Source organism: Cyrtonyx montezumae, unplaced genomic scaffold (genome assembly GCF_038088225.1).
Source record: "Cyrtonyx montezumae isolate F1298 unplaced genomic scaffold, pur_monq_1.0 scaffold_11, whole genome shotgun sequence".
Lineage (NCBI taxonomy): Eukaryota > Metazoa > Chordata > Aves > Galliformes > Odontophoridae > Cyrtonyx > Cyrtonyx montezumae.
The window spans coordinates 12,614,182-12,639,685 of NW_027071837.1; the positions used below are offsets into that span (position 1 = coordinate 12,614,182).

The following is a 25,504-nucleotide window of genomic DNA, read 5'->3' on the forward strand; positions in this document are numbered from 1 at the left end:
TCTTTTTTCCCCCGATTTGACTGGTTTAAAGACCTGGCCTCAGTATTGTCTAGTAACAATGAAATTTTCAGCCTAATTATAGGGTAAAAATACTTTCTTAATCAGTTTTCATTTTCTGCATTGAATTATCATGTAATGAGAAAGGGTAAATATGTCTGTCTGCTGTAACTTATTTGAACTACTCGGTATACTCTGTGATTCATCTTCTGATGTCTAACCCAAACAAGTCCAGCCTTTTCAGCTTCATTAGATAACTGAAATCAGTTTCTCTCCTACCTGTTGACTACCTGTTCAAAAGTGACTGCTGCTTTCCAAGCAAGGATATACCATAGTTTACAAAGGGCCAAAATACAATCCTAGCAAGTTGCTTTAAAAATAGGTGTGAGATGAAGACCATTTCACGTTCATTTACATGCACCACCAGGCCCAGGACTGCTGTGTCCATCCAGCATGCACAAGGGAACCATGTGGCTCTTCCGTCCAGGAAGGGGAGGCTTGCTGATAACATCTATCCACTCCCACTGTTGGTGATTGGCAGCAAAGTTTAAAATCTGTGCCTGTTTGTAAACATTTTAAGACCCATCTTCAAATCAACAAACTCAGGCCATCATGTTCATGGAATAAGGAGCAGTTTGGAAATTTCTGAAACAGACACAGGTCACATATTCTATCATGTCTCAGTGCCTACATATGGAGGTATAGTTTAAAACATCTATTGTTTTTAGTTGTCTTCTTGAAAAAGAAATATGTGAATTCATGTGCTGTACCTTCAGATTTAAATGGAAAGTCCATACAAACTCATCTGTCAGTGTGATATTAATACTATTTCCTTTTAAAAAGTATGAAAAAGCTTTTAGAGACTTAAACATTCTGGCTACACAGATAGTGTTCAATTCTAAGTACATTTTTGCCTTTTTACATGTTAGATGAGCAGAGGTAAATGCTAAAAAAGATAAATAATTCCTTCATGTTAAAATGTCTTTGACTCTATTCTCTACTGCCAGAGAAGTCACATTTATACAACCAGCTCTTTCATGCTACCTATTTATGTCTTGCTGTACCTGGCTCAGATAATGCTTCTGCTTTTATAGTTACATTACAAACGAAGTTAATTTTATAATTGATGTACTCAATAGTATCCAGCATTTTGGCTGTAATTATGACCTCTGCCTAAGCAGCTTTCCGAAAAATACCATGGCAAATTAACTAATAAGAAAATTAATATGAAGAACATGTTTTGGTTCTGGGCTGTTGGCACCTTTTTGAGATTACTGTGGAGGGAAAGCATCCACTTCTCATGTTCCTTAGTTCATTGCTTGCCTCCTTTCTCTCTCTCTCACACACATTTGTCCTGGAATAAGCAGTGTTTCAAAGGCATGTTTTTATTCAGGAGGAAAAAGAGAATAAAGGTAATTGGAAATGACCTGAACCTGCTAAGGAGCAGTCAGAACTCCTTTGCATGCTGTAAGAGATGGACGTTATATATCAGCCCAAGGATCTGATTAACCACAATTATCCAATTCAAAAGATCTGTAACCAAAATTTAGGCTGAGTTCCGCCTGCATACCAGAAACCCCCAGAGAAAAGCTGATCCTCCCCAGAATATCTCTATACAGGGGTCTAAATCTGTAGGGGATTTCATAAGAAGACTTCATTAAACCTAAAGCTCTGTCCTGATGAACCCAGCTTCAGTTGTGGATCCTGAATACTGGATACTGATACTTAGAGTAGAAAAGTACTTGTGTCAATATCTGATTAATATATATAGGTTGAGCACTGGTATTAGCAGGTTTGAGTTTCAAGTTTATCTCAAAATAATTACAATGCAATTCATTTTTATATCCTTGTTATTTCTTTCAGTACAATGGCTCTCGCCCAAGGGAGGAATGGGAAATGTGGCACCCGACTCTCATTGCAGAAGCTCTCTTTGCAATATCCAACATTTTAAGTTCCTTGCGTCTCATATCCCTGTTTACAGCAAATTCACACCTGGGACCCCTGCAGATTTCTCTGGGACGCATGCTGCTAGACATCCTTAAATTCCTTTTTATCTACTGTCTGGTGCTTCTGGCTTTTGCCAACGGACTGAACCAGCTTTATTTTTATTATGAGACCAGTGCCTCGGAGGAACCCAACAACTGCAAGGGGATCCGATGTGAGAAACAGAACAATGCCTTCTCCACGTAAGATATTCTTCCCTGTCTAACTTCGAGGATGACTCTCATTGTCCACGGTCTTACCTGCCTTTGCATGTTGTGTGTCACTGCACCAAAAGTAACTTTATTTATTCATTTGCAAATAACAGGTGAGCTACTGGACTGTGCAGGAAAGGTGTGGGTTAACTGGGGCAGACATTCTGCTGAGCTTTGCTGTCAGAAAGCCTCTTAGGTCTGGAAGTGAGAGACAATCATTTTAGTTCTGGTCCAAAGAGTCTCTCTGCATGATCCTGCAACTGAAACGTTATTACTGCTATGTTCAGTTTCAGCATGTGGGAAGGCAGGTATCATTTTGCTGCAGTAACTGTTTTGTCTTATTCTGGAAGAAAGGAAGGAAAGCTAAACGAAATGTAGAAATTAAGAGATGAACGTACGAGAAGATTGTATTAATAAATAATGCGGCAAAGCAACAACAACACTGTTGCTCATCTAGGCCATTTTTATCCGCACATGATGTTGCGGGCTCCTCTGATTCCCTTGCAGCAGGGTGAGACTAAAATCACATCAAAATCAATTTTGCTGCAAATACTGGTACATTACTGAGATGCTGGCATGGAAATTACTGTGATGACAGCTGGCAGGGCTGAAAGTGATAGCACATGCTGAAAAATAACATTAATTGTCTCTGTGATCTATTTGTTTTAATTACTAATAGTGGAAATAATTATAATAATCAGCCCCCCTCCAATTGTTCTTGCTGCTTGCACAGTACTTAACACACAATGGGAAGAGAAATAAATAAAGCACCATCTAGAAAAGGGCCTACGCCCTGCAAGCAAGCAAAACAAAACTGTTGTCCACCACGTCAGGCAAAATTAAATAAAACTTGTCATCCTGCACAATAATTCTCCACTCTTCTTCAGCTGAAGGCTGGAGGTTAAAGAAAGGATTTGGGATATTGCATTGTTATCAAAAGCAAATGACGGCTTAGGCCACATGACTAGGTTGGAAGAGGAAAAGCTCCAGCACTGCCCTGTAGGCTCCATTCTTACAAGTGGGAGACTTTCTAGGGATAAAGTCAGAGCTTACAAGAGCCTCTTGACCAGGGAGTCCTGGTAGGCCAGCTGGACTGCTCTTCTCACTGCAGAGCAGGAGCACCACAGACTTGATTAACTTTCTCGTTAAACTCATCTAGATCTGGAGGAAGTGAATGGAATTGCACTGTGCTAATGAAAAAACAAAATTAAAGACTTCAGTCTTTTTTTTTTCGGCTTTAATTGCTTTGAATGCCCCAGAAATGTGTTGTGCTGCCCTGGCAAAGGAATTAAGTAGCAAATGCTCTTCCTTGATCTATGTCTATTGAAGCAGTAGCCAGAGGGAAGAATGTTTGGCAAGCACTGTGTTTGTTAAGTGGCAGCTTCTACCTCAGGAAGGGTCAAAGCCACAGAGTTCAGGACTGGAGCCTGCCTTTCCCCAGAGCGACAGTGAACAGATGTGTTCCAGTTCTGCATTCTAGTTTGGATCTTTCTCCACTACCAACTAGTTTTCACTGTTGGCAGACTAGTGAAGGAAGCAACGAGAGGATTTGACTGAAGGAAAAGAGCATTTGATCAGCAGGAAGGATAAAAAAAAAAAAGATCCTTAAGTCAGTAAGAAGGCACAACATCTTCAGAACTAGAAATGATACAGAATCACTTAATGGAATGTGGAATGGCTTCTATACAAACCACAATTTCTCCCACCCTAACATTCAGTTTAAGCCCCCTGCCAAGGAGAACGTAGCACAGGAAGGAAATTGAGGGGGCTCAGCCTTTATGACAGAGGTTTGTTTTAAACAGAATTGCAATGGGGGGGATCCATTAGGACTGAGGTCTCCTGGCAGGGGACAGAATGCTCTGCAGTTATCTTTTTTGTTGGAGCCTTGCTTGAGAAATTTATTTAACGTGTTCTTAAAAGTTTAAATAGTCATTATTAACACCCCCAGTACAAGCTGACATTTGGCCCTTGTGCAGATGCACAGCATGGGTGAATGGCTAAGAACGAGCAACCTGCAAAACAGAAAATTACACCGTTGTGCTGGGGAAAGCAAGCATAACTGCAGTGAATTCAAATCAGAGCTGGTGTTGCCTCGAGTTTGCTCGTAGTTCATCCCTAATGGAAGAAAAAATGTGAAAAGCTTTCAATCAGTCCCCTTTGATTCCTACCAGCATTTCTCAGCAGTCACACAATAAGATCTAATTTCATAAGGGAAGGAAAAGCAGGCCGTTGTTCATGTTTGTACAGCTTATTTAAAATGTGACACCTATTTACTGGTGCATTATTTCCTATTACTCCCGAAGGAAGAATTTAATGTTTTTTTGGTGTGGAAGTTTTCTGCATCACAAACACAGATCATGGAGAAGTAATATTCCTTTGTGACAGCAATGAGGTGAAGTCATGAATAATTTAAGTTTTTACGCTCTGCCCTAACCATCCTTTAGAAAGCAAAGTGCCTGTTGCATAGGCAGACAATCTGAAAGTGTGTTAAGCACTGTGATCCTGGCAGATGGAGAAAGGAGAAGACAGAGGAAGGGGAGGAAGAAGCCATTACACCTGACTGTCTGTGGGGCTGTTCTCATGAAGGGCCAAGCAGACAGCTGGGGTCATTTCCCTGGTGACTGCAGGAGGCTGGGAGGGAGGGCTCCTGGCAGAGATGGGTACACTTGTTCTTCCTTAGTTGCACAGGAGTGGTGGAGTTCTGAGATTTCTCCTGTTTCTTTAAGGTCCAAAATATACCCAACAGGAAAGTGCAGTTGTATTACCAAAATTATTTTCTCAGAAGTAGTACGAGCCCCTGAAATACAGTGAAAACAGATTGTGGTTCTTGCCTGTTACTATACAGGGAGGAAAGAAAAAGTCCTATTTCTATGCAAAATTGCAGAAACAGGTGCTGTGTACACCTGCTTGCTGTCTGCATGCCCACATGTAAATATATTGGCTGCAATCTGGGCCAATGATACTCCTGGTTATAACACTGTGAATTCAAGACCATGACAAGAACCTTAGTTTCTCCTGAGCCTATACACTAATCAATACTTTTACCACTAGAAGTTAAAATAACTTAAAAGACAGTGAGCACTCCACTGTTTTTAATAGCAAAACGCTCAGCATTCTTTGCTTAATCCTAGTTTTAACATTACCTCACTTATCCAATAAACCAAATATCTTGACTTCTGGGAGAAAGGATTTTTGCTTAAAGAGTCCTTATAATTTTTGGCTGTGAAAATCTACATTCACAAAACATGGAGAAACTAAATCCTCATATAAATATATCCCCGTATAGCATGGGGCTGTGTATGGAGCAGATGCCTGCAGAAGCCAGGAGAATGGATTCCTGGTATGTTACGTATCTGAATTTATTTTTATTGATTTTTCTAATAAGAGCATTCAAAAATATCCACTGACCCTAGGCCAAAATGGAAACTCTTAAAACAGGCATATAAATGTCATTTTTTGATGATATAAATGCCACATTTTTGAAAGCCTAAACAAAGATGCCCAAATAGAGCAATTATTTAGATTGCTGATTATGTATTTGACGTGATTGCAAAAGGTCACTTGTCTCTGGCTGAAGCAGAGACCTGGGATGATCTCATCAGCTGTAAAGCATAGGGAGGTCAGGTCTAGTTCATCTATGGATGGAAGACTTCAAATGAAGAAAACCTCTCAAGCTGAATTAATGTGATGACTCTCTTTCATCTGAGTCATTTCTGATCAATTGTTGCAGTATGATATCGAGGGCACTGCACTGTGGTGGGTGGGAGCTGCTTCACAAAGCACCCATCACAACCAGTGTTTTTGGCCACGTGCAGCACTGTTGGACAGGTTGTTAGCACACTGGCCTGGTTCACTTGCAATCAAAATAATCGCAAGCTATCGGCCTATCCTAGTGCAGAAGGTTTGAGTGGATGTGATTTCCTGCATCTTTCACCTTTTGATTCCTTGTCATAGAGCACGATTTAACTACTATGGTCATGCAGAACTTCAGCATGGGCTCCCTAAGCATTTAGTTTATAGACATTCTAATGATGCATGCACTGTTTAAACAGTTATATCTATATATAACAGCAGTAACACTAACACTCTGTGCCAGCTTTAATTAGAGGGAATATACTGTGTTTGTTCTTTGCATGCGCATCGAGTAGGAATAGAACGTCAGGCTGCTTCATGGCAATTAGGCTGTTGCATCTCTCAAGGATATGGTTCTTGAACAGGCTGTGAATTTTCCTGATGTGATACAGTTCTTACATGCATTGGCCAGTGGGTCCCTGTGGCTGGAATGCAGACTGTCTCCTGGTGGAATAAATGGCAGTGCTGAGTTCTGTACCGTACTGATGCTCCACGGCATTCCAGTTTCTTATGTTGGTGTGTTCCCCACCTGAGTGCTCCCAGTGATGGAGTGCTTCCAGGGTCACCAACAGAGCACTCATATTGGGTGCACCCAACTTCAACAAATCCAGGGCTCCTAAGGACACTGATTTCCATTTCCCAGAACCAAGTAACAAAGTAAAAATCTGTTTGTTTTTTTCCAGACTTTTCGAGACCCTCCAGTCTCTCTTCTGGTCGGTGTTTGGTCTGCTGAATCTCTATGTCACCAATGTGAAAGCCAGACATGAGTTCACAGAGTTTGTTGGGGCCACTATGTTTGGTACCTACAACGTCATCTCTCTTGTCGTGCTGCTGAACATGCTCATAGCCATGATGAACAACTCCTACCAGCTCATTGCTGTAAGTTATCTGATTCTCTCTTTGTGTTCGTTTTCCACTATGTGCCTAATCTGTTTGCCTGGGGGTGTGTCTCTTCTGGGATGCTGAGGACTGCTGCTCCCATTTCTTGACAGAAAATAGTAGGGATTTCAATTCACTAGCCTGAATCATGCTTGTGAAGGAGGTTTTGCTCTGTTGCATTTTTTTTTTATGTGGAAAAGGCATATTGCCTGTGATCTGCTCGTCTTCTCCTGTATACTGACTTCACCAATGACCTTGTTCTTAGCAGCTGGCTAACTTTGGAGTGAAGAGGGTGTAAAAAGGGAAGCCTTCCCACTGCTTCTTAGCACGTTTGGTTCTAATTTCTTTTTTTTGTATATTTTTTGCTTCTCTCCTATTACTGCTTTCTCATACGAAGGGATTTGTATTGGGCACCCAATGTGCAATTTCTTATTCCATAGTCTTCCCACTGAAATTAGATCATTTCCATCTGGAACTCACAACCAGTCTCCTGGCAGCTAACTCTGTAAACCTGTAATGTGAGATTCCCGGGTAGCCTCAGTGCTGGATGGATCTGAGCTGAGGCAGCTCATGGCTGCCAGTTGGCAGTGGAGCCTTTTTCAAACTTTTCATTTTCAGTCAAATGTTCAGAATTCTACTCTGTTTCTCTACTGTAATTGCATTTTGTGTGCCTAAAACCAATCAGTACATTTATAATTCAATCTGTCGACAGATTGAAAACTGAAGCAACATAGTTCTGCATTTTAAGGGTCTTTAGGTAAACTGCTTAGAAACAATACAGAGCAAAGCTCAAAGCTGTGTGAGCAGCACTTGAGGTAAACAAGTGGGTGCTCCCAGTTCTGATGCCTAGTACATTAGGCTTAGAGATAGTGAACTGATGAAGAGTTATATCACCTGTGCACAGAAATAGGAGTTAGGAAGGTCATTTGTGTCCTCAGCTGGTCACTCAGAAGGATAGGCAGAGTAGAGACTGCTTGCTCTGCATTCTGTGACTGCTGAATTTACTTTAGAACAGGATGGAGCATAAAACAGTGGAAAAGAACAGCAGCAGCTCCACTACTGCATCCATTCCCAGTTTTTCTGAGTAAACGTATGGGTGAACTCCTTTGCTGGCTGAAGTATACAGAGAAGAGGACTGAGTTGTCTGTTTGAACAACTTCCACAACTGCTGGTGATTACGTGCTTGATCCACGTGGCTCCTAAACACAGTTATTTGGTCAAACTGAATACAAACCCAGTCAAATTGGTGATATTTTTGAACATCTGATCTTCACCATGTTCAAAAAATATGAGAAAAACTGTCCCTCTAACCTTCCAAACAAGGAGCTTAGCACAAAGACATAACTCCTTTATCAGTCTGTTTCAATGCTTGAAGTGCTTTCTCTTTGTTTGTTGCTACTCCTCACATTCCAGGGAGACTGGAATGAGGGGCAGAAAACAAAGATGGTTTTTTTCAGCATTTTCTCCCATTCCCCCTGCTTTATTGTCATCAAATAGGCTTGTCACTGACACAAAGCAGACAGAACCTTAGACTGGTCTAAGAATGAAAGTATTTGTTATTCACCGAGATAGAAACCACTCAATCATTCTTTTCCCAGAATTATTTGAGTGATGTAGTGCCACATTAGAAAGAATCCCATGTGCCTTAGAGAGACCCATCATAACAATGGTTCATCAGAAAGTGTATCTGAGAGACCTGGTGCGAAGGCCTGGAACCACAAGGCAGAGCCTATGCAAACAAAACAAGCAGCTCCTCCGAGTGATGCCGGTGGGAATGCTACAGGATACTGCTTGGTCACTTACACTGCCATACTGCAATTGCTACTGAGAGCAGTGACCTTCTTCGGGAAAATGAGAGACTGTCAGTCCCAGCCTGTGCTGGCACAGGGCACTGAAGCTTTGTTTTCTGAAACTAATGTTTCTGCGCACTCATAATATTCTCCCGGAGACAAGTTTTCTTTGTGTGTCCTCTAAGGGCAAAAATCAATTAATTTCTTCCCTGAAGAAAATGAATCGTTAATAAATGAGCTTTACAACCATAGGTCATTTTTTAACCTCCTGCAGTCAGCTCTGCCCCCTTCTGAATCACACTTGGGCGGGTTGCTGAACAAGGCTCTTCCTCCTCCTGATTCTGAATGCACATTGAGTGATGGCATTCCAGGGAGGAGGAGGAGAAGGGACTAAGCACCCTTAGAGTGGGGTGAAGGTCTCCTAAAATACATCATGAGAAAAGCTTCTGCCCCATGCAGGACTGAGAGAAAGAAAATGAGATAAACATCAGGAATGAGAGCACATCATTGCTTGTTCGTTTCCCTGCAGAGGAGCGGTCAGGAGATGTCAATTAATTCCACTTGCTAATGGGCCAGTGGCACTGCTGCTGTGCGAGCATTCTTTCTCCCCTCCTTTCTCCCAGGGACAAGTCTGTCACTCACTTCACAGCACCTATTGTTCAGGTTTGCTTTTCTCTAATGTCTCATATACACATGAATTTCTGCTGTGAAGTTAGAGGAAGGAGAATCTGAGCTGCTCTTTCCCCACTTGTAATCATGCTTCTCCAGCACAAGATTTAGAGCTTGGGGGTTTGTTATGAGCTGTATGCACACAGTGTGAAATCACTGCTCGGTCTCTCATCTAAGTACCTTTCCAAGCATGACAGAAATACCATCACATGATGAATGCAAGAAGAATATGTCACAATGACAAGAGGAAGGACAGTGAGACTTTATCTGAGTAGCCAGGTGGCTCCATCACTCACTAGCAGCATACAGTAACAGAGTGGATAATGAGTAGATGTTACGTGATAGGCTTTCTCATAAAATTGCCGTGTCTTAACTTACAGAATCCTCCTGCTAGTTTGCAGTGTTTTCTGAATAATGTGACTGTGGTCGTCACTGACACCCAAGCGCGTGCATCCCCTGCATTCTTAGGGCACAGGGGCATTTTGGCCTCTCTGATGTAGAGTGGTGCAGGTGCATTTTGCAGGGAATTGGACTATCTGCATTTCCTGAAAGCATATTCCCTATGGATCCATGAGATTCTGGGAAGTCACATAGGAATTACTCACTGGAACTGTACCGACACTTCTGACTGTACAGCTATAGGAATGAAGGGGGCGAGACTGATGGAAGAACGGGAACTCAGGTTCATTCAGGAGGAAAACGGTACGGCTGTGATCTGGATTCTGGGTGGATTAGAGTAGTAAGTGGCACACAACAGCACTGCAGCACTAAGCATCCCACTGACGTATTTAGGAGAGATGCAAGCCCTTGCAGATTCCAGAAGTTTTGGGAAAGAACAGAGATGCTTAATTCCTCAGAAATAGCATCATGCCAAATCAGGTCTGGGAAAGATCATCCTTAACCACTACTGCTGTGCATGAAAATGAAGGTGTTACTTCTGTATGTTTCATTTTCTCTCACTTGGTGTTTCGGCTAAGAAAGCATTCTTCAAGTCCAAGAATTTAGTTCAAAATACACAGCTGGATAGTCCCTGCACACAGCAGGTTTTGGGGTGGTAGGTTGTCCCCCCATAGAGGTAAAGCCAGCTCTAAAGCCCATACTAATATCCAAGCTGTGTTAAGCATCAGGAAGTGTTTGTCTTGTAAGGTCTGTTTCAGAACCATTAATCTGAATTTCTTAGGAGAAATTGAGATGTGTTTGTTTTTGAACTCTTGTCATACAGCAGGAAATGAAATTATTCTCTCATTGTGAGTATTGAGCTGGGAGATTTTTATGGAGTAACAAAACAACTGGGCTCTAGATGGAAGGTCATTTCCAGCCTCTCCTGAACTTGCCCAGTTTCTCTGTGATGTCTGCACAGTCAGCTTTCCAGTGCTCCCCACTTCCCCCCCCCCCGGAGGCTGCAACACCTCTTCTGAGGAGCAGGACCCACGCTGGGTGCTGCCTCTAGAATTTGTGAGGGTTGTGAAGGACTCGCGGTAGATTCCCGTTTGAAAGTGAGGGGACATGCATTGCAGCAACGATGTGCTGTGATACTGCCACGCAGCAAGAGGCCTGTGTGTGAAATCAGCCCTGGAGCCTTGCTGTAGACTGGCAGGCAGCTTAATTGCTTTTTGTTAGCAAGCTGAAGGATTCATTTGAAGGTGTAGAACTGTTTGTCTTTTTGCTGGCTTTGGCCTAATTACATATAACCCGTGGACTTGGATCAAGTTGTTAATATTCATCTGGTGTTTGCAGAGCCTCTAAATGGAAGTACTCTGTGTGCTCTGACTTCATGTGCAGCATCTTCCTTCTGCTGTTGGACCAGACCAAGCAGATTTTCCATCCTAGGCCCAATCCCGCAGAGCCCCACTCACACATGTGTTGTCAGCAGGATTGAAAAGTGAATGCTTTCTGTTGTTTTTAATCTTCATTGGCTATTTATCTAACCCCATGCACCACAGTGGCCACACCAGTCTGGGGCTTAGAGTGCAAACATTACATTTAAGTAAAGAACAAGAAAAGCTTCCAATGTGCCAGTGAACCCTGGCTGATCTAAGATATTATAGGGAATTTGCTGGCATTTCTGTGGGTATCTTTTGTTTCCTCTGCTGTAGTTAACACACCAGTGCCCCACATGACAGGTCAATAATTCTCTGCCCGTTACGTGTGAAGCAGCGCAGCAAGGTTTGCTCTTGTTACATGATAGAAGTCGAAGTATCCAGATGGAACCACATAGGTTGCAGCCCCCTGCATTATCCCATCTTTTATTTAGAGCTGACAAGCTCAATTAGCATTATCTTCTGCTTCTGCATCAAGGGGATTTTTTTTCTGGGGGGGGGTTGGAAGGCAGAGGAAAAAAGATGAACTGAAAGATACAGGAGAAATATTTTTGAGGAAAAAGCAATCAAAAAATAAAACGGATTTATTATTTATATCTTCTAAGAGCTCTCATCTGATGATGAGCAATGGGAGCAGCTATACCAAATCCTCTGAACTATGTCTTTTTGGATTCCAATGCTTCATGGATTTCCTCCTCAGCACACTGCAATATAGTGAATAAGATGATGCTAATTACATAGGTGAAACAGGATGCATACAACTCCATCCAATTAAATGGGAGGATGTCTGCTAAGCTGGGTGCTGTGCTGCAGGTCCTTGTCTGCAGTTCTGTGCCTATGGAGGCACACTGTTCTCTGGTGTCCCCACGGCTGAGACTCCACTCTCAGGATCTTTGGGAGAAACAGGGGCTTCATCTCTTACATCAGTGCTGCGTGCCTGGCTCAAGATTCAGTTAAGGGATTTGAACGATCTCATACATTTATAATGGTTCCCTTTCTTTTGCCTCAAGGATATATTTAAACAATCAGAATACTCAGCTCTGTTTTTTCTTTTTTGAGCATTTTTTCAATTTTTGGCAGCTAAACTCATGCACTGTATTTAAGCGCCTGTGCATAAGGTCTGGAGGTATCAGCACCTGCTCCTCCCACTGGTGCTGTGACCTTTACAGACTCAATAACAGGCACAGTCCATCTCTACTCCTGCTGAAGAAAGACAGTTAATGGCCAGTTACAAGAGCAAAATAATAGAAAAGTGTTTGGTACCTGAATAGATGTGCATGGTTTTATTAACTCTGAAAGTCTGGGAATGCTCATGCTATTCTTTTTGGTACTTCAGGATGGAATCTAAAGGCTGCACATATATGTGTTTAACAAAAGAGATCGTTAAGCCTAAAGAGATACTGAGGTTCAGGGCTTTGATTCAGGGATATTCCTGCAGCACATGAAAACAGTCATGTGGTCAGATCAGTGTTGCCACTGTTGACTGTTGTCACTGCCTTTTCTGGTCAGCTGGATGCAACCAGATATTCTGGTGAAGGCATAAACCACAACTTCTCCCACCCTAACTCCTGTGTGTGGCACAGGAGACAGTGGCAAAGAACATCAGCTGTATTTTGTGTAAATTCATAATTGGAGCTCAGATCTAAGAGTTACAAACGGCTCTATGTAGGCAGCACATGAAATAAGCCATTGGTGTCTGTGGGAATAGCTGACACCACATATCCCAGGTGAAATCACACCCTTGTGATGGCACAGCCTGGATCCTGGGATCTCAGAATCCTGAGTGGATCCAGACTGGGATTTTGCTTCTTGGGACCACTTTCTCTTGTAGGAAAAAAGAAAAAAACCAGAGAAGTACGTGATCCTCCTTTATATCTGGCTTTCAGCAGTCTAGCAATAAAATTCAAGGTATTGCTTCTTCCTTTGAAGACTCAAATCCCAGGTTGATCTGCTATGCAGAAAAATAAAATGTGATATTCTGGAAATAGTGTGAGCAGAACTGAGGCTTCCTACGTTCACTTTTGCCATGGTGCTAACACGGTCATCAGTGCTCAAGCACTGTGAGTTAGACACACTTTTTCAGCCCATTTCTCCATGGGCATGTGTGAATTACTTGATTTTGACCTGGCTGGAGTTGTTACCATTATCAGCACAGATACACCTTATCTCTCTGACTTCCAGCTTGAAAGGAGGCTCTTATCAGCAGTGATAAGGGAGAGAGTGGATGGCAGCAAGAACAAAGCCTTACTGATACCTCTCTCATTGTTTCTTCTCGCCAAGGTTCTTAGAGAACTATTTGTCTACATGACCTTCACACTGCTCTATTTGACTATTAAAATAAAAGCTGAGCTTTGTCGGAATATGCCTGAACAAAAAGGAATCAATTCAAGTCATTTAACTGCACTAAAACCAGCACAATCCAGTTCTCCACGTTCTCTCCAGTACACTATTCCCTGGCCTTCTCATTAGCTATCATTGTTTACATCCAATGTGCTGGTGGGAGATGAAAGGTAATTGATGGAAACCTAAATACATTGTGGAATTTGGTGCACTGCAAGCTATAATAAAAGTTTTAATTATGAATATATTCTGCACATTGAAGATATAAATAGAGATGCTCAAACATACATTTTTCAAGTACAAACTGATTCCCTGGAGCTGGGAAAATCAGTATGGAGGTGCATTTTGGGGTAGACATGGCCACCACAACAGAAACATCGCTGGTTCTTTTCACTGTCCAACAGGTCCAGAGTGTATCTGGGGTGATTCCCAGGCACAGAAAGTTCCCAAAAGGCCTTTATGGAAATTAACTAGGGCCCATCAGTCTTTGCAAAGTGACATTTACCTTCCCCAGAAAGAATATGTGCTTGAGAAAGCAAGTGGCTAATACCGAGATACAATCAGATTTATATGCTAAGTCCTTGGAAAAGATGTGATAGCCCCTAATGCAGGAGTCACTGTGAAGATGGTGAAGATAACTTACATTTGATTTTCTGTAACACAATTTAAACATTAAGATTACCATTCCTGTGGGCTTGGAGATACCAGGCTTCCTCCCACGCTGCAGCCCCAGCACAGGCTGCCCTGCTGCCACCAGCCCGTGGCGGTGGCACGTTATTGGGGCTGTGCAGTGCAGGCACACAGCTGAGCACTGCTTAGGGGCTGCAGTCCCCTCACTGGCAGTGTGAATGCTGTGGGCAGGGATGCAGGTGAAGCATCACACAGTGATGCCAGGCAGGGGTGCTGTTGTCTCCTGCACCTTTCCCACCTCCCTTTTCCTCCCATTTGTCTCATTTTCTTGGGGGTGTCACATTGTCTTGATATGTCAGCTGCTTTACTCCTGTGCATATGAAGGCATCCTTTTGACACAGCTGGGTCTGGTGGGCACTGAAAGACTTACCATGCTGCTTGGGGTCTCGCGGAGTGCTCACATCTGGATGGAATATTGTGTGCATGTGATAGCACTGCAGGGGTGTCACTGCAGAGAATTCCCATGCTCTTCACGTGACCTTGTGTTCTCAGAAGCTATTCGTAGTTTTCTTCTCCATTGCAACCAGAGACCAACCCCTCTTCTGTATTTTTCCATCTTCTCTGGCTGTGCTCCAGAGATGGTGTCCTTTATCCATCTTGTGACACGAAGCAATTACTGTGCTGCACATCCTACTGACACAGAACTGGCCATCTCCTTGGTCTGTTTGAAGTGATGGACCACGGAGACTGCAAAACAAAATCTTTTCACAGCTCCTTTTGTTAGTGTTGTTCTATGGGCTGCATCATGGACGGGCTCTTATCAGGTGTTCAAGTTCTAAAGGCTCAATCCCTCTGCTTCCTCCTGCACTTTACCAGATAAAAGACAGTTCTTTGCTGAAATCAAGCCTTCACCTGTATCCTGCCCCAGGAATTCACTTTTCTTGTACTGTGTCAGTGTTCGTGCATATTTCTGAAGACCTGCATGTGCTTTATGAAAAAGCTTCTCTGTGTGCAGCTGAGGAGCAGCGCTCCCTTCCCATGCCAACACCACCCTTTCAGCTTGCCATGTTGCACGCTGTGTGCTCTGCGCTTTCCAGACACGCTCTTCCTCACCCCGGGCACTCCTCCACCGTGTGTGTGCTGCTCCATGTCCCTGCAGAGCTGTCCCCTGGCCGTGCTCCTGGCGTTGCCTGCTGCTGCCCAGGGCCTGGCTGCTCTGCCTGGCGTGGTGCGATTCATGCCAGACAGTGCTTTCATCTCTCCTTTGGCTGTCTCATTCCCTGACTGTTCTAATTGCTTTTTTCTAATGCTAGATTGTCCTCCTTTAGTAATTTTTCTTGTATTATTTTTGTGATTGATCCCATTAAGTTCTTATCCTTCAGTATGTCATCCCCAGCTTTGAAAGCAAAGTCATTTGTTGTCAGCTGCTGCTGAATTACCTATGTATTAATTGCCTTTGTAGGTCCCAGATTTCGCTCAGAGATGGCTTTTTCCTTTGTATGAAATATTTCTCTTTGAAAAATATTCAGCACCAGCTCAAACAGCTTGCTTGGATTTTTGCTGCTTGCTTCTCTAAGCTCATCAGTAAGCCCCCAAGCTCTGCTGATGTTATTAGCAGTTTGCACAACACCTATTACAAAATTAACAGTCTTGAAACTGCGGAAAAGTTGTCTGTGTCAGGCTCTGCAAAGATTAACTTCCTCCTGTCCCTCTTTCTGCACTGCTTTCTGTTCAAGGCACACAAGGGCATATTTTTTGTGCTAGCCTGCTTGAAAGTCATTACTGATAGATTTTCTGTGCTGTTACTGCTCTGTATTTATCCTGCAAAGAGCAATAAAGAGCCGAAGGAGATAGAAATATACTAAATACAGTTTAATGACTTCCCCTACTCTTAGCAGCTCAGCTAATGATACAACAAAAGGTACCTTTGACGTTCCTGAACCTCTCGGGGAATGAGGCCCCCTTACTTAACCAGGCTGCAAATAAGAGGTGTCTGTGACCTCCTTTAAAAGTGGGTGATGCACTCCTCCTCCTTCCCTGGAGGAAAGTAATACAGCTTGGGCCCTTCCTGACCTTCCTCATACCTCCTGGGACAGCAGCAGAGCTGGCCATGCAGACATCCTGCTGGCTGCTGCCAGCCTTCCTTGCACAACCACTTCTGCAGTGCACAGCCACCGCCAGACAGCCTGGTCCTGGGGGCATTGTCACAGCCATCTATATCTGCATCTGACAGACAGCAGCCTGATTTCCAGCTTAGCCCACTGACTGTTGTATAATAAAGTACAAGAAAGGCACACACAGCCCTTTTTGCGCCAGCTAGAAAGATGCCAGACATCTTTATGCATTGTTCTATGCAAAGGGGTGTGGGGAGGATTTGTATCCTAGGAACACACTTCTTTCTTCCTGTTAAGAGTAAGGAGAGAAGCCCTTGTGCACCTTCACGTAGAATAAAGGAGCTGAAGCAGCTGCTTGTCTTATGGTTGTGGAAAATGCTCAAGGTATCAGATTGCCTGGCTGGACAACTTCTCCATCATTTCTGTGCTCCTCTCTCTGAGTGTTTGTACCGTGGTCATACACCTGTCTCACCCAAGCTGAGCACAGGTTTAGCAGCAGTGAGCAGGGAGCTGTCAGCACCCATTTCAGCCTGTAGTGGAAATGGGTGACAGCTTGAAGCAGTGATGAAGCACCTGGTGGGAAGGCAGGGCCAACCCAGGGGAGCTCAGGTGTGCAATGCACTGAGTGACCAGAAGGGCTGGAGCCAGGATCCACCCCTTCACAGACCTCATTTAAGGTTTGGCAGTGGAGGTGAGGGTATCTTGCTGAAGATCTCTGTCTATGTGAGATCTTTTGAAGGTGAGCAGCTTTTTTTATTATTATTATTAATTTCTGTGTCTAGAATGGCTGCTGCATTTGGGTTTGTCCTTGTTTGCTGTAGCCAAGGACTTATCCACCCCACTATTATTGCTGTACTTTCCATCACATTATGTTACACAGCCCATCAGCCCTGAGCTGGTGAAAACTCAGAACTGTTCTAGAGCTTTGGACTTTATGCTACTTCAAGAGCCATGAGATTGGGCTTGTGTGTTTGCTGGCAGTCTTGTGTTAAGTTACAAGTGACAGTATTTATCTTTTTTAGCTTTTCAGCCACCAGAGAGTTCAGACACTAAATTCAGGAACAAGCTGTAGGAACCCAGTGGCAGCTATCTGACATAGGGATCAAAGTGTCTGCTCATCCCTCCTAGGAGGAGAGGGAATGGGCTCAAGATGCCTCAGAGGAGGTTGAGGGTTGGGTATTAGGAAAAAACTTATCTGAAAGAGTGGTTAGGCACTGGCACAGGCTGCCCAAGGAGGTAGTGGAGTCACAACCCCTCAAGTGTTGAAGAACTGTGGAGATGTTGTACTTAGGGACATGGTTCAGTAGGTAGTATTGGTGGTATGTGGACAGTTAGTCTACAGATGGTTTTAGAGGCCTTTTCCAACCTTCATAATTCATGCTTTTATGAAAGAGCCTCCCAGCACTGTGCTGGCAGGAGCAGTACAAGCCAAGAAACTGGAAGTTACTTGGCAATGTGTGATCTAAACCATGTGGCCCAATAAGGAGGTGGCAATGGAGATCTGTGTTTAAAAAAATACGTTTTACAAAATGTAAACAACAGATTTTCTACACAGAGATGGAGACTAATGCTTGAATTATCCTGTATAATTAGTGTAGCAGGTAATTATTTTAAAATCTGGCACATCTGTGAATACACCACTTTCTCTGAATTAGAGAATCCTCCCAACTGCTGAAGTAGGATGGCTCCAGCAATCCCACAGGGAATTCTTTATGAGAGATTAATTTTCACTTCAAATGGCAGAGATTTGCAAGAGGATTATGCGGCCAGTATGACACATCTGCATTGTGACTGTAAGTGATACTTCTTTTTTTTCCCAGAGAGAAGCAGTGTTGTTTCTTTGAGTTCATGCACTCTCTGAGTGTGAGGGCTCTCTTCTCTTAGAAGCGGAGTGTTCTATGGCTGAAATGATGAGCAGTACTTCAAAGGAAATGGTGACAAGAGCAACACAACAGGAGCCTGAAGATAGGACAGTGAAATCCAAACTTGCTTTTAAATTCCTGAAGCAACGAGGTCATGCTTGCAAAGCCAACAGATATGCTTCTTTAGCTTATTATAAGAGTTATAAAAGTTGTCATATGGAAACATTACATGATATCTGTGGGGGCTGAGGACATCATCTCCTGTGGCCCGTCCCAGCAGCTGCTGTGGCCCTGCAGGAGCCTCCAGGCTGTCCATCACTGAAGAGCTTCACACATGGTGGCCAGGCCTGAGCTGGGTATCAGGTGGTTGCTGAAGCATGGTGCTGCTGCTATTCATCACAGGGAAGTGAGTTCACAAAGCTGCTGTTTTGCATGCAGATTTCACTTCTTGTGGCACTAAGCAGAGCTCTAATCAATGAAATGGTGGTTTTCTGCCACCAAAAATGAAACAAAACAAAGCAAACAAACAAAAAGCATTCCTAGTGGAAGTGAAATCTATTTGCTATGTTTCCAACTCAGAATAGCCACCAGCAGTTCTCATCTGATTTGCTCAGGTTCTCTAATGCTTCTGCATTAACAAAAAAACCTGGAGTTTATGTTTCTCTGTTCTAAATAACAGCCTTGTACTTTCTCTCACTGTCTTAACTTGAACTCCCCAGCTGTCCCAGATACTGCTGTTGGTGTTTCCAGGTGTCTGTAGTTCTGGCACACCCCAAGAAAGCCCTTCAGCGTGGCTGAGTAACCCAGTGCATCTCATGGTGCTGGGTATGATCTGGATATTTCCCTGTAGAGTGCTTCAGAGACTTGATCTATCAGTGCACCAACTGCCTGCAGCCTTCTCAGATGTAGTCACTGCTGGATTTTCCCCTTTGCCTGGCAGTGAGTGTATCCAGGGGGAGATGCAGCTCAGGCCCTCATACATTGAGCTGATTCACACCATCTGCAGAGGCTAATGCGCTCCTCAGCCACCAAAGCAGTTCTTCTAAATCAAGAGCTGTGCATAAGTTGAGTATGCTATTAAAATGAAGTTGAGCTGCACCTTGCTGTTGAATTGTGAGCATATTTTAGCCATGTCAGAGCATTGGAGCATAGCCAGAATGCTAGTGTAGTAATTTCTGGGGCATGATGTTCAGCCATATTTTATTAAACTCCTTGTCCTACACTTCACTGTATGGTTTTTGAGGGCTGCTGTCTGCCTGGACTCTACAGATCAGATGGCAAATACCTTGATTCAGGGACCACCATTTTGCAGTTTGAAAGGTCATTGTCTTGAACAATGTCTTGAACAGTCTGTATTTCTTTCTTGGTGATGGTATGGACACAGCATCTACCTGTGTAGCTGTAAAATAATGCAGGCAACTTTCTGCCTTTACTTTGTTGGGATGAAAAGCACTAGAGCAAATCAAGGGGGCATGGCATTGTGGTGAAGGCGTAAATTAAAAAATAAAAATAAAAATCAGTAAACCGTCTCCAGTTTGGTGTAATGATAATGCAGAGGTGAGATTTAAACATGGCACACAGTAAAATGTTTGTAAACAAGTGCTCAATTAATAGATGCTATAAAAAACAACAAAAAGGACGGAATACCTTTTTTTTGTTTTTTTCAGGGAAAAGTGTGAGAATTCATTGGCTTTTGACATGAAAAACAACAGTTTGTGATAATAAGAACACTAGCAAAAAGCAAAATAAAATTTCCTTGCTTCTTTTACTGGCAAGCCAGTGGTAAGCATAAACTCCAAAGCTAAGCTTGAGCTTGACAAACCTTTTTGCAGAATATTCTATCGCGGCATTTGAGTGGATGGTGTTTTTCTACTCAGCTGTATTCCACACTGACTTTTTTTTTTTTTTTTCAAAGTACACTCCCAGCAAGGAGATTGAAGAAGTGATATGGCTTTGCTGGAGAATTCCTTTCTTGTTCACACCATCTCCTTAGACACTGGCATTTGCTCCAGTGAAATCTGCCTAAAGCTGTTGATACTCTTCCCTCCTCCCACAGGACCATGCAGACATTGAGTGGAAGTTTGCACGGACGAAGCTCTGGATGAGTTACTTTGATGAAGGTGCCACCCTGCCTCCTCCCTTTAACATCATCCCGAGTCCCAAGTCTTTCTGGTACCTCTGCAAGTGGATTCACAATCAGCTGTGCCCAGGCAATGACTCTGACAACGAACAGAAGAGACATGAAAACCTCAAAACATTCACAGTAAGCATGGTTTCAAACTTCATTTTATGGGAGTGCTTGTGCAGTTTGGGGTCACGGGGGCCACTGGTACACTGGTGTAGAAGAAAGATCTTCTACATGCTGCTGGATCATTAACTTGCCAAGAGCCATTGTTACAAATAGGATGACATGGGTGACATGCCTGTGCCTTTCTCTTTCCAGGAGCGCCATGCTGATAACCTCATCCAGAATCAACATTACCAGGTAAGCTTTCCAGCAGATTAAGTTTTCATTTGCTTTTACTTCCTGCTTATTTTCTAGAACCTCACTTCTTGTTTTCTTCTGGAGTGCATATACTAGTGTAGGAACTCCAAGAAGATTTTGCTCATGGGTTTTGCATTTTCTCAGTAGAGGTGGAGTGGTTTAGTAAATAGCTCCTAGCTCTTCCACCTGCTCTAAAGTGGCAGAAAAGTTACCAGGTGTCACTGATTGCTGAAGTCAAAGGCTGCATCAACAGAGTGACTTCAGAGGGATCACACTGCCATGTAATCCTGATTATAACTGTTTCTGCAGCGTTTTTTCACAAGAACTCTCAAGCTGCTCCTTTTCTACCCTTTTTTGCAAGGCATCCCTAATCCTACCTCAAACAGTGGTTGAGATTTCCTTCTGTTTTGGGCATCTTAGGAAGGAGGAATTGTTCCTGTGTTGAATTTTGCTGTTTCTGTATCTTCTCAGCCTGCTCGTTATCAAGAGTTCATTAAATTCAGCATACAAAAGGATGAAACTGAAAAACACCAGCTTCAGTACTTGAACTCAATGTAATCATTATGCCAGCATGCTGGAAGAACAAAACAAAGTCTCCTAAATGTTAGGTGGTACATCAGGCTATGCTGTTGAAAGCCATACCTAATTCGTCTTACTTAAGATGTCTTAAGATGTCTTCTGTTTTCTGAGGAGCCTTTGAATCTGGAGTTGTTTAAAATGATCACTTTTGGTAACGTACAGTTGGTGCTTTCTGGCTTTATAGCACAGCTCACAGGTACAGGGATTTCTTAAAACACTGCTCAGTAAAGCCTTGGTACAGAACACCTTAATGCTTGGTGTGGTACTCAGACTTCTTATCACTACTTATGGAATGGAGAAAACAAAGGAAAGGTTTGGGGTAGTGTCCTATGTACAGAGATCAGCTGCTGTGTATAACAGATAACCATAGAAGCTTTAAATAACCACCTGCTTATGTCAAGCCAGCAAGGAGGTACACACAGAGCAAAATGGATTTCATCCTACAAAGATCTGGACTGTAGCAAGCATCTCAAGGAACACTGAGGAGTGAGAGCCTTTCGAGAAGTCACCAAAAGCACAACTCAGTACTTCAGAACTGACCATGGATGCTGCAGCAGCTTTGTAAGGAGTTCTTAAATCCACCATCAGAGAAGACCCAGGTAGCTGGGGGTTAACACTGCCCCATGGACTGCTTCAGGTTATTTGTTGATGACATACCATCTTCCCAGTATTTAATGAGCAATCTTTAAATGGCAAGCTTAGCTCCACAGTATACGTGAGACTGGTAACCTCAACCTTTCAGTATCTGAGATTAAAAACTGCAGTGAAGGAATTTAAATACTTCAAAGATGTTTAAGATAATCAAGAATATTTTGCTCAACAACTTTTACAATTAGAAAAGTACAAAATATTTAATAGCTGAGCTTTCAAGATGAAAAGTATGAGTGCCTCTAATGGTGAGTTTTTAAAAGTTCATTTTAAGAGAGCAAAAATGGGAGAAGCATTGTCAGTAAGAGTGCACTGAAGTACAGTAAGAATGAAATTTACTCAGAGCTGGAGTTTGAATCATTTGTGTTGTTTCTTATTTCAGGAAGTGATTAGGAATCTTGTAAAAAGATATGTTGCAGCAATGATAAGAACTTCCAAAACCAATGAAGGCTTAACTGAAGAAAATTTCAAGGTAACTTTTCTCTCATTAACAATCATATTCTGTTAATTTGAGTAGCCACTTGAAGAGCTCCCACTAACTTGGGAAAAACATGGAAATACAGCCACTACTGGCACTGGGAATGTATATATGGTGTGCATATGGTTTTCTTTTGAGCAGAAAATGCTCCTCATTCAAGTGTCTTCTCATATGGTCACTTCCACAGATTTTAATACACAATACCATATGTAAACAAAGGTTCTGAACACTGCACTTCTAATCCCAGACTGAGGCTGGATTAATGGATACAGAGAACACCTGTAAACAAAGTTGAAGTTGGGCCAACTAAAAAATTCTTGCATTCTCAGGATTAACAATATGTTTTGGTTTTTTTTCTTGCCATGTCATCTACTAAAGATTTACGTGGCATTCTTGTAAGCATGATTTGGTATCAGCCCTTTACATACCTCTGACCAATCCTCCCAAGAGAACGTGGTCACCCTTTCACCTCACAGATAATGCTGCTGAGCATACCTCATTTTTCCTCTTACCCTAGGAGTTAAAACAGGACATCTCAAGTTTTCGCTATGAAGTCCTTGACCTGCTGGGAAATAGGAAGCCCCAGAGGAGAAGTTATTCTACCAGCAGCACAGAGGTGTCCCAAAAGGATGAAACAAATGAGGACAGTGCTGCAGAAAAACCCAAAGCCAAGAGTGTGTCTTTCAATGTAGCCAACAAAAAAAAGGACTTCAATGTATCTGCGCTAATTAAAACTATGTCTGGGATTGATATGGTGGAAGAGAAGCCAAAAAGCAATGGGATCAGTAAGCGCTCCTTCATCCGAAATGGAAATAGAGTTCAGAGACTTTCCAGCTCCAAAAAAGAGTCCTTTAAGAGACTGGGGCTGCTGTTCTCCAAGATGAATGGACATGTACCTGAAGCAAATTCAGAACCCATGTACACTATTTCAGATGGAATTATTCAGCCACACTATATGTGGAAAGACATTAAATATTCTCAGATTGATAAAGAGAGGGAAGATAACTGTTCCAAAAGTGAAATTAACCTCAATGAGGTAGACTACAGTGGGAACACAAGACTTACAGGACAGAGCAAGGAGTGCCCTGTGGTTTGTACCAGCTCCCTTCACTGTGCTTCCAGTATTTGTTCCTCTAATTCTAAACTTTTAGACTCATCAGAGGATGTGTTTGATTCATGGGGAGAGGCTTGTGACTTGTTTATAAACCAGTGGAAAGATGGGCAAGAGGACCATGTTACAACGCGGCTATAAGTAAGGCTATCTTAACACCTGCTAGAAAACTTAGTTCATTATTTGTCATTGTTTGCTCTCACCCGATTCAGCATTATAAATTCCTTTCTGTCCACAGGATAAAACAAATGTAAAACTGCTTAGTTGGCCTATTTTATAGCCAGCTGCACCTTTTATGATTTTTTTTTTCTTTTACCTTCACAAAAAACTGAATGGAAGGTTTCACCATTCATAAAGTCACTGTTATCCACAGGACTCCTGGATGCAGTCAGTCTTTGAATCTCACATAGCTCAGTTACACCTGTGGCAGAGTAGAGGATTTCTTCAGTGCTCTCCTCATCATCCCAGCACTGCTGGGTTATGACTGCTGCTGTCTGATGTGATCAGCTCTCATCCTGCTTGAGCTCTGCATCAGCACATCCAGCTGGTGAGCAGTGGCTTAGCAGGAGGCTGAGAATCATACTTAAAAATCTTTTTAGCAAGTTTCAGGTTATAACTGGCTTTTTGTTTTCTTTAAGCAATACAACCTCTAATTCTTTCAGTAGCGTGTTTTTCAGGTCACTGTATTCCTATTGTGAATTGTTACTGAGTAAGAGACACACAGCTGATCACGCAACTGGAACACGTTATGATTTGCTCATTTACCTAACTGCCATGAAGAAGTTCCCTGGTCTGGTAGAGAGCAGAATGCCTCACTGGGAGGTCAGGCACTGGAGGCCAGCACCTGGCCTTGCTACCACTTTTGCATTGACGAATGATCCCAAACCACCTGTGGCTGCCTGAGACAGAAACCTCAGTGTGGTTCTTATATCACTAACAGTAAACCAAAACCCAGCCCTAAACCTCACCCTTACACTGAGTTGCATCTGCTTTTGAAATTCCTGATCTTATTTCCACCGCCGCAGGCGCTTTCTGCTGCCTGCCTAGCCAGTGTCATGCTTCAGGCAGAAGCCATCCACCTGCTGTACAGCAGTGAGCTCCCTGGGTCTGTGAGCTGCATTCCTGAAAAGCAACTGAAGTGTGAGCAGTCCCTGAGTGCATCTTGCACCCTGGAAAGCCTCTGCAGTCACTTTTCTAAGCAAGGTGCAACAAAATGGAGCACGGGAGGAAATATTATTGTTCTGGTACTGTTTTTTCAGCTGTTTCATCTTCCCCTCCATTTCTGCTAGGCTCTGTCCAGACATTCCCATTATTGCCTTTATTCTAAGGAGCATAAAAAAGGGGAGAAGATGCCCTATCAAGAGGAAAATGGTTGACACAATGATTTTTCACAATGTGATACTTGAACTTTCTGTGGTGTTGCTGAGATACAGAGATGATTGGCACTCAATACTGCTTCAGAGCTGCTGATAGTTGGCTGCTTGCCTGGAAGAAGGCAGTGCTGACTAGGAGCTGAGAAAGGGTCGGGCCTTACACCATGGCTTTGTCAGGCTGAAGGCTTTATTCCCAGGACAGGTTATGTGGGCTGGAGCACGTCCTGAAGGGTACTGCCAAAAATCACCTCTGCAGAGGCAGTGCAGTCCTGCATAGATGAGATATGGGGACACCCAGCTCTCTCCAACTGTTAAGGAAAACCATAGCTTTGCTGAGGACACCTGTAGAGCACAACTTGAAGGCCAAAACGGACATGCTGCAGTGCAGATACAGATGTAAACAGCTCCTGTAGCAGACTCACAGCTGCCAACATGCTCATGGGAGGCTCTGAACGCAGGGCTCAAGGTGGAAAGCAGAGTTTTAGGCCAGCAATGGCATCAAGAAAAAGGAGCAGACACGAGCAGCAACTTGAAAATGTTCTGTTTTCTTTGTCTATAAATTCCATCAGCCTTGTTACCAGCATGCAACCCAAAGGATGGAACCTCGAGCTGCCCTAGGTAAGGGAGAATGAGGAGCACTTTGGTATGAACTGACTTCAGGCTTTCATGCTTACTGTGGGGT

At 43.0% G+C, this 25,504-nt stretch overlaps 1 protein-coding gene across 1 annotated transcript in view; it reads left to right on the forward strand.

Annotated features, from left to right (window-relative positions):
- The window catches only part of TRPC5 (transient receptor potential cation channel subfamily C member 5), an 86,343-nt gene extending 62,753 nt beyond the window's left edge, over positions 1–23,590 (forward strand). Inside the window, exons 6-11 of the mRNA XM_065729791.1 lie at positions 1,861–2,183; positions 6,728–6,923; positions 20,205–20,411; positions 20,592–20,633; positions 22,243–22,332; positions 22,856–23,590. Of these exons, the coding sequence (XP_065585863.1) occupies positions 1,861–2,183; positions 6,728–6,923; positions 20,205–20,411; positions 20,592–20,633; positions 22,243–22,332; positions 22,856–23,590 (1,593 nt within the window). The remainder of the gene's footprint in view (positions 1–1,860; positions 2,184–6,727; positions 6,924–20,204; positions 20,412–20,591; positions 20,634–22,242; positions 22,333–22,855) is intronic.
- Positions 23,591–25,504: the final 1,914 nt, after the last annotated feature.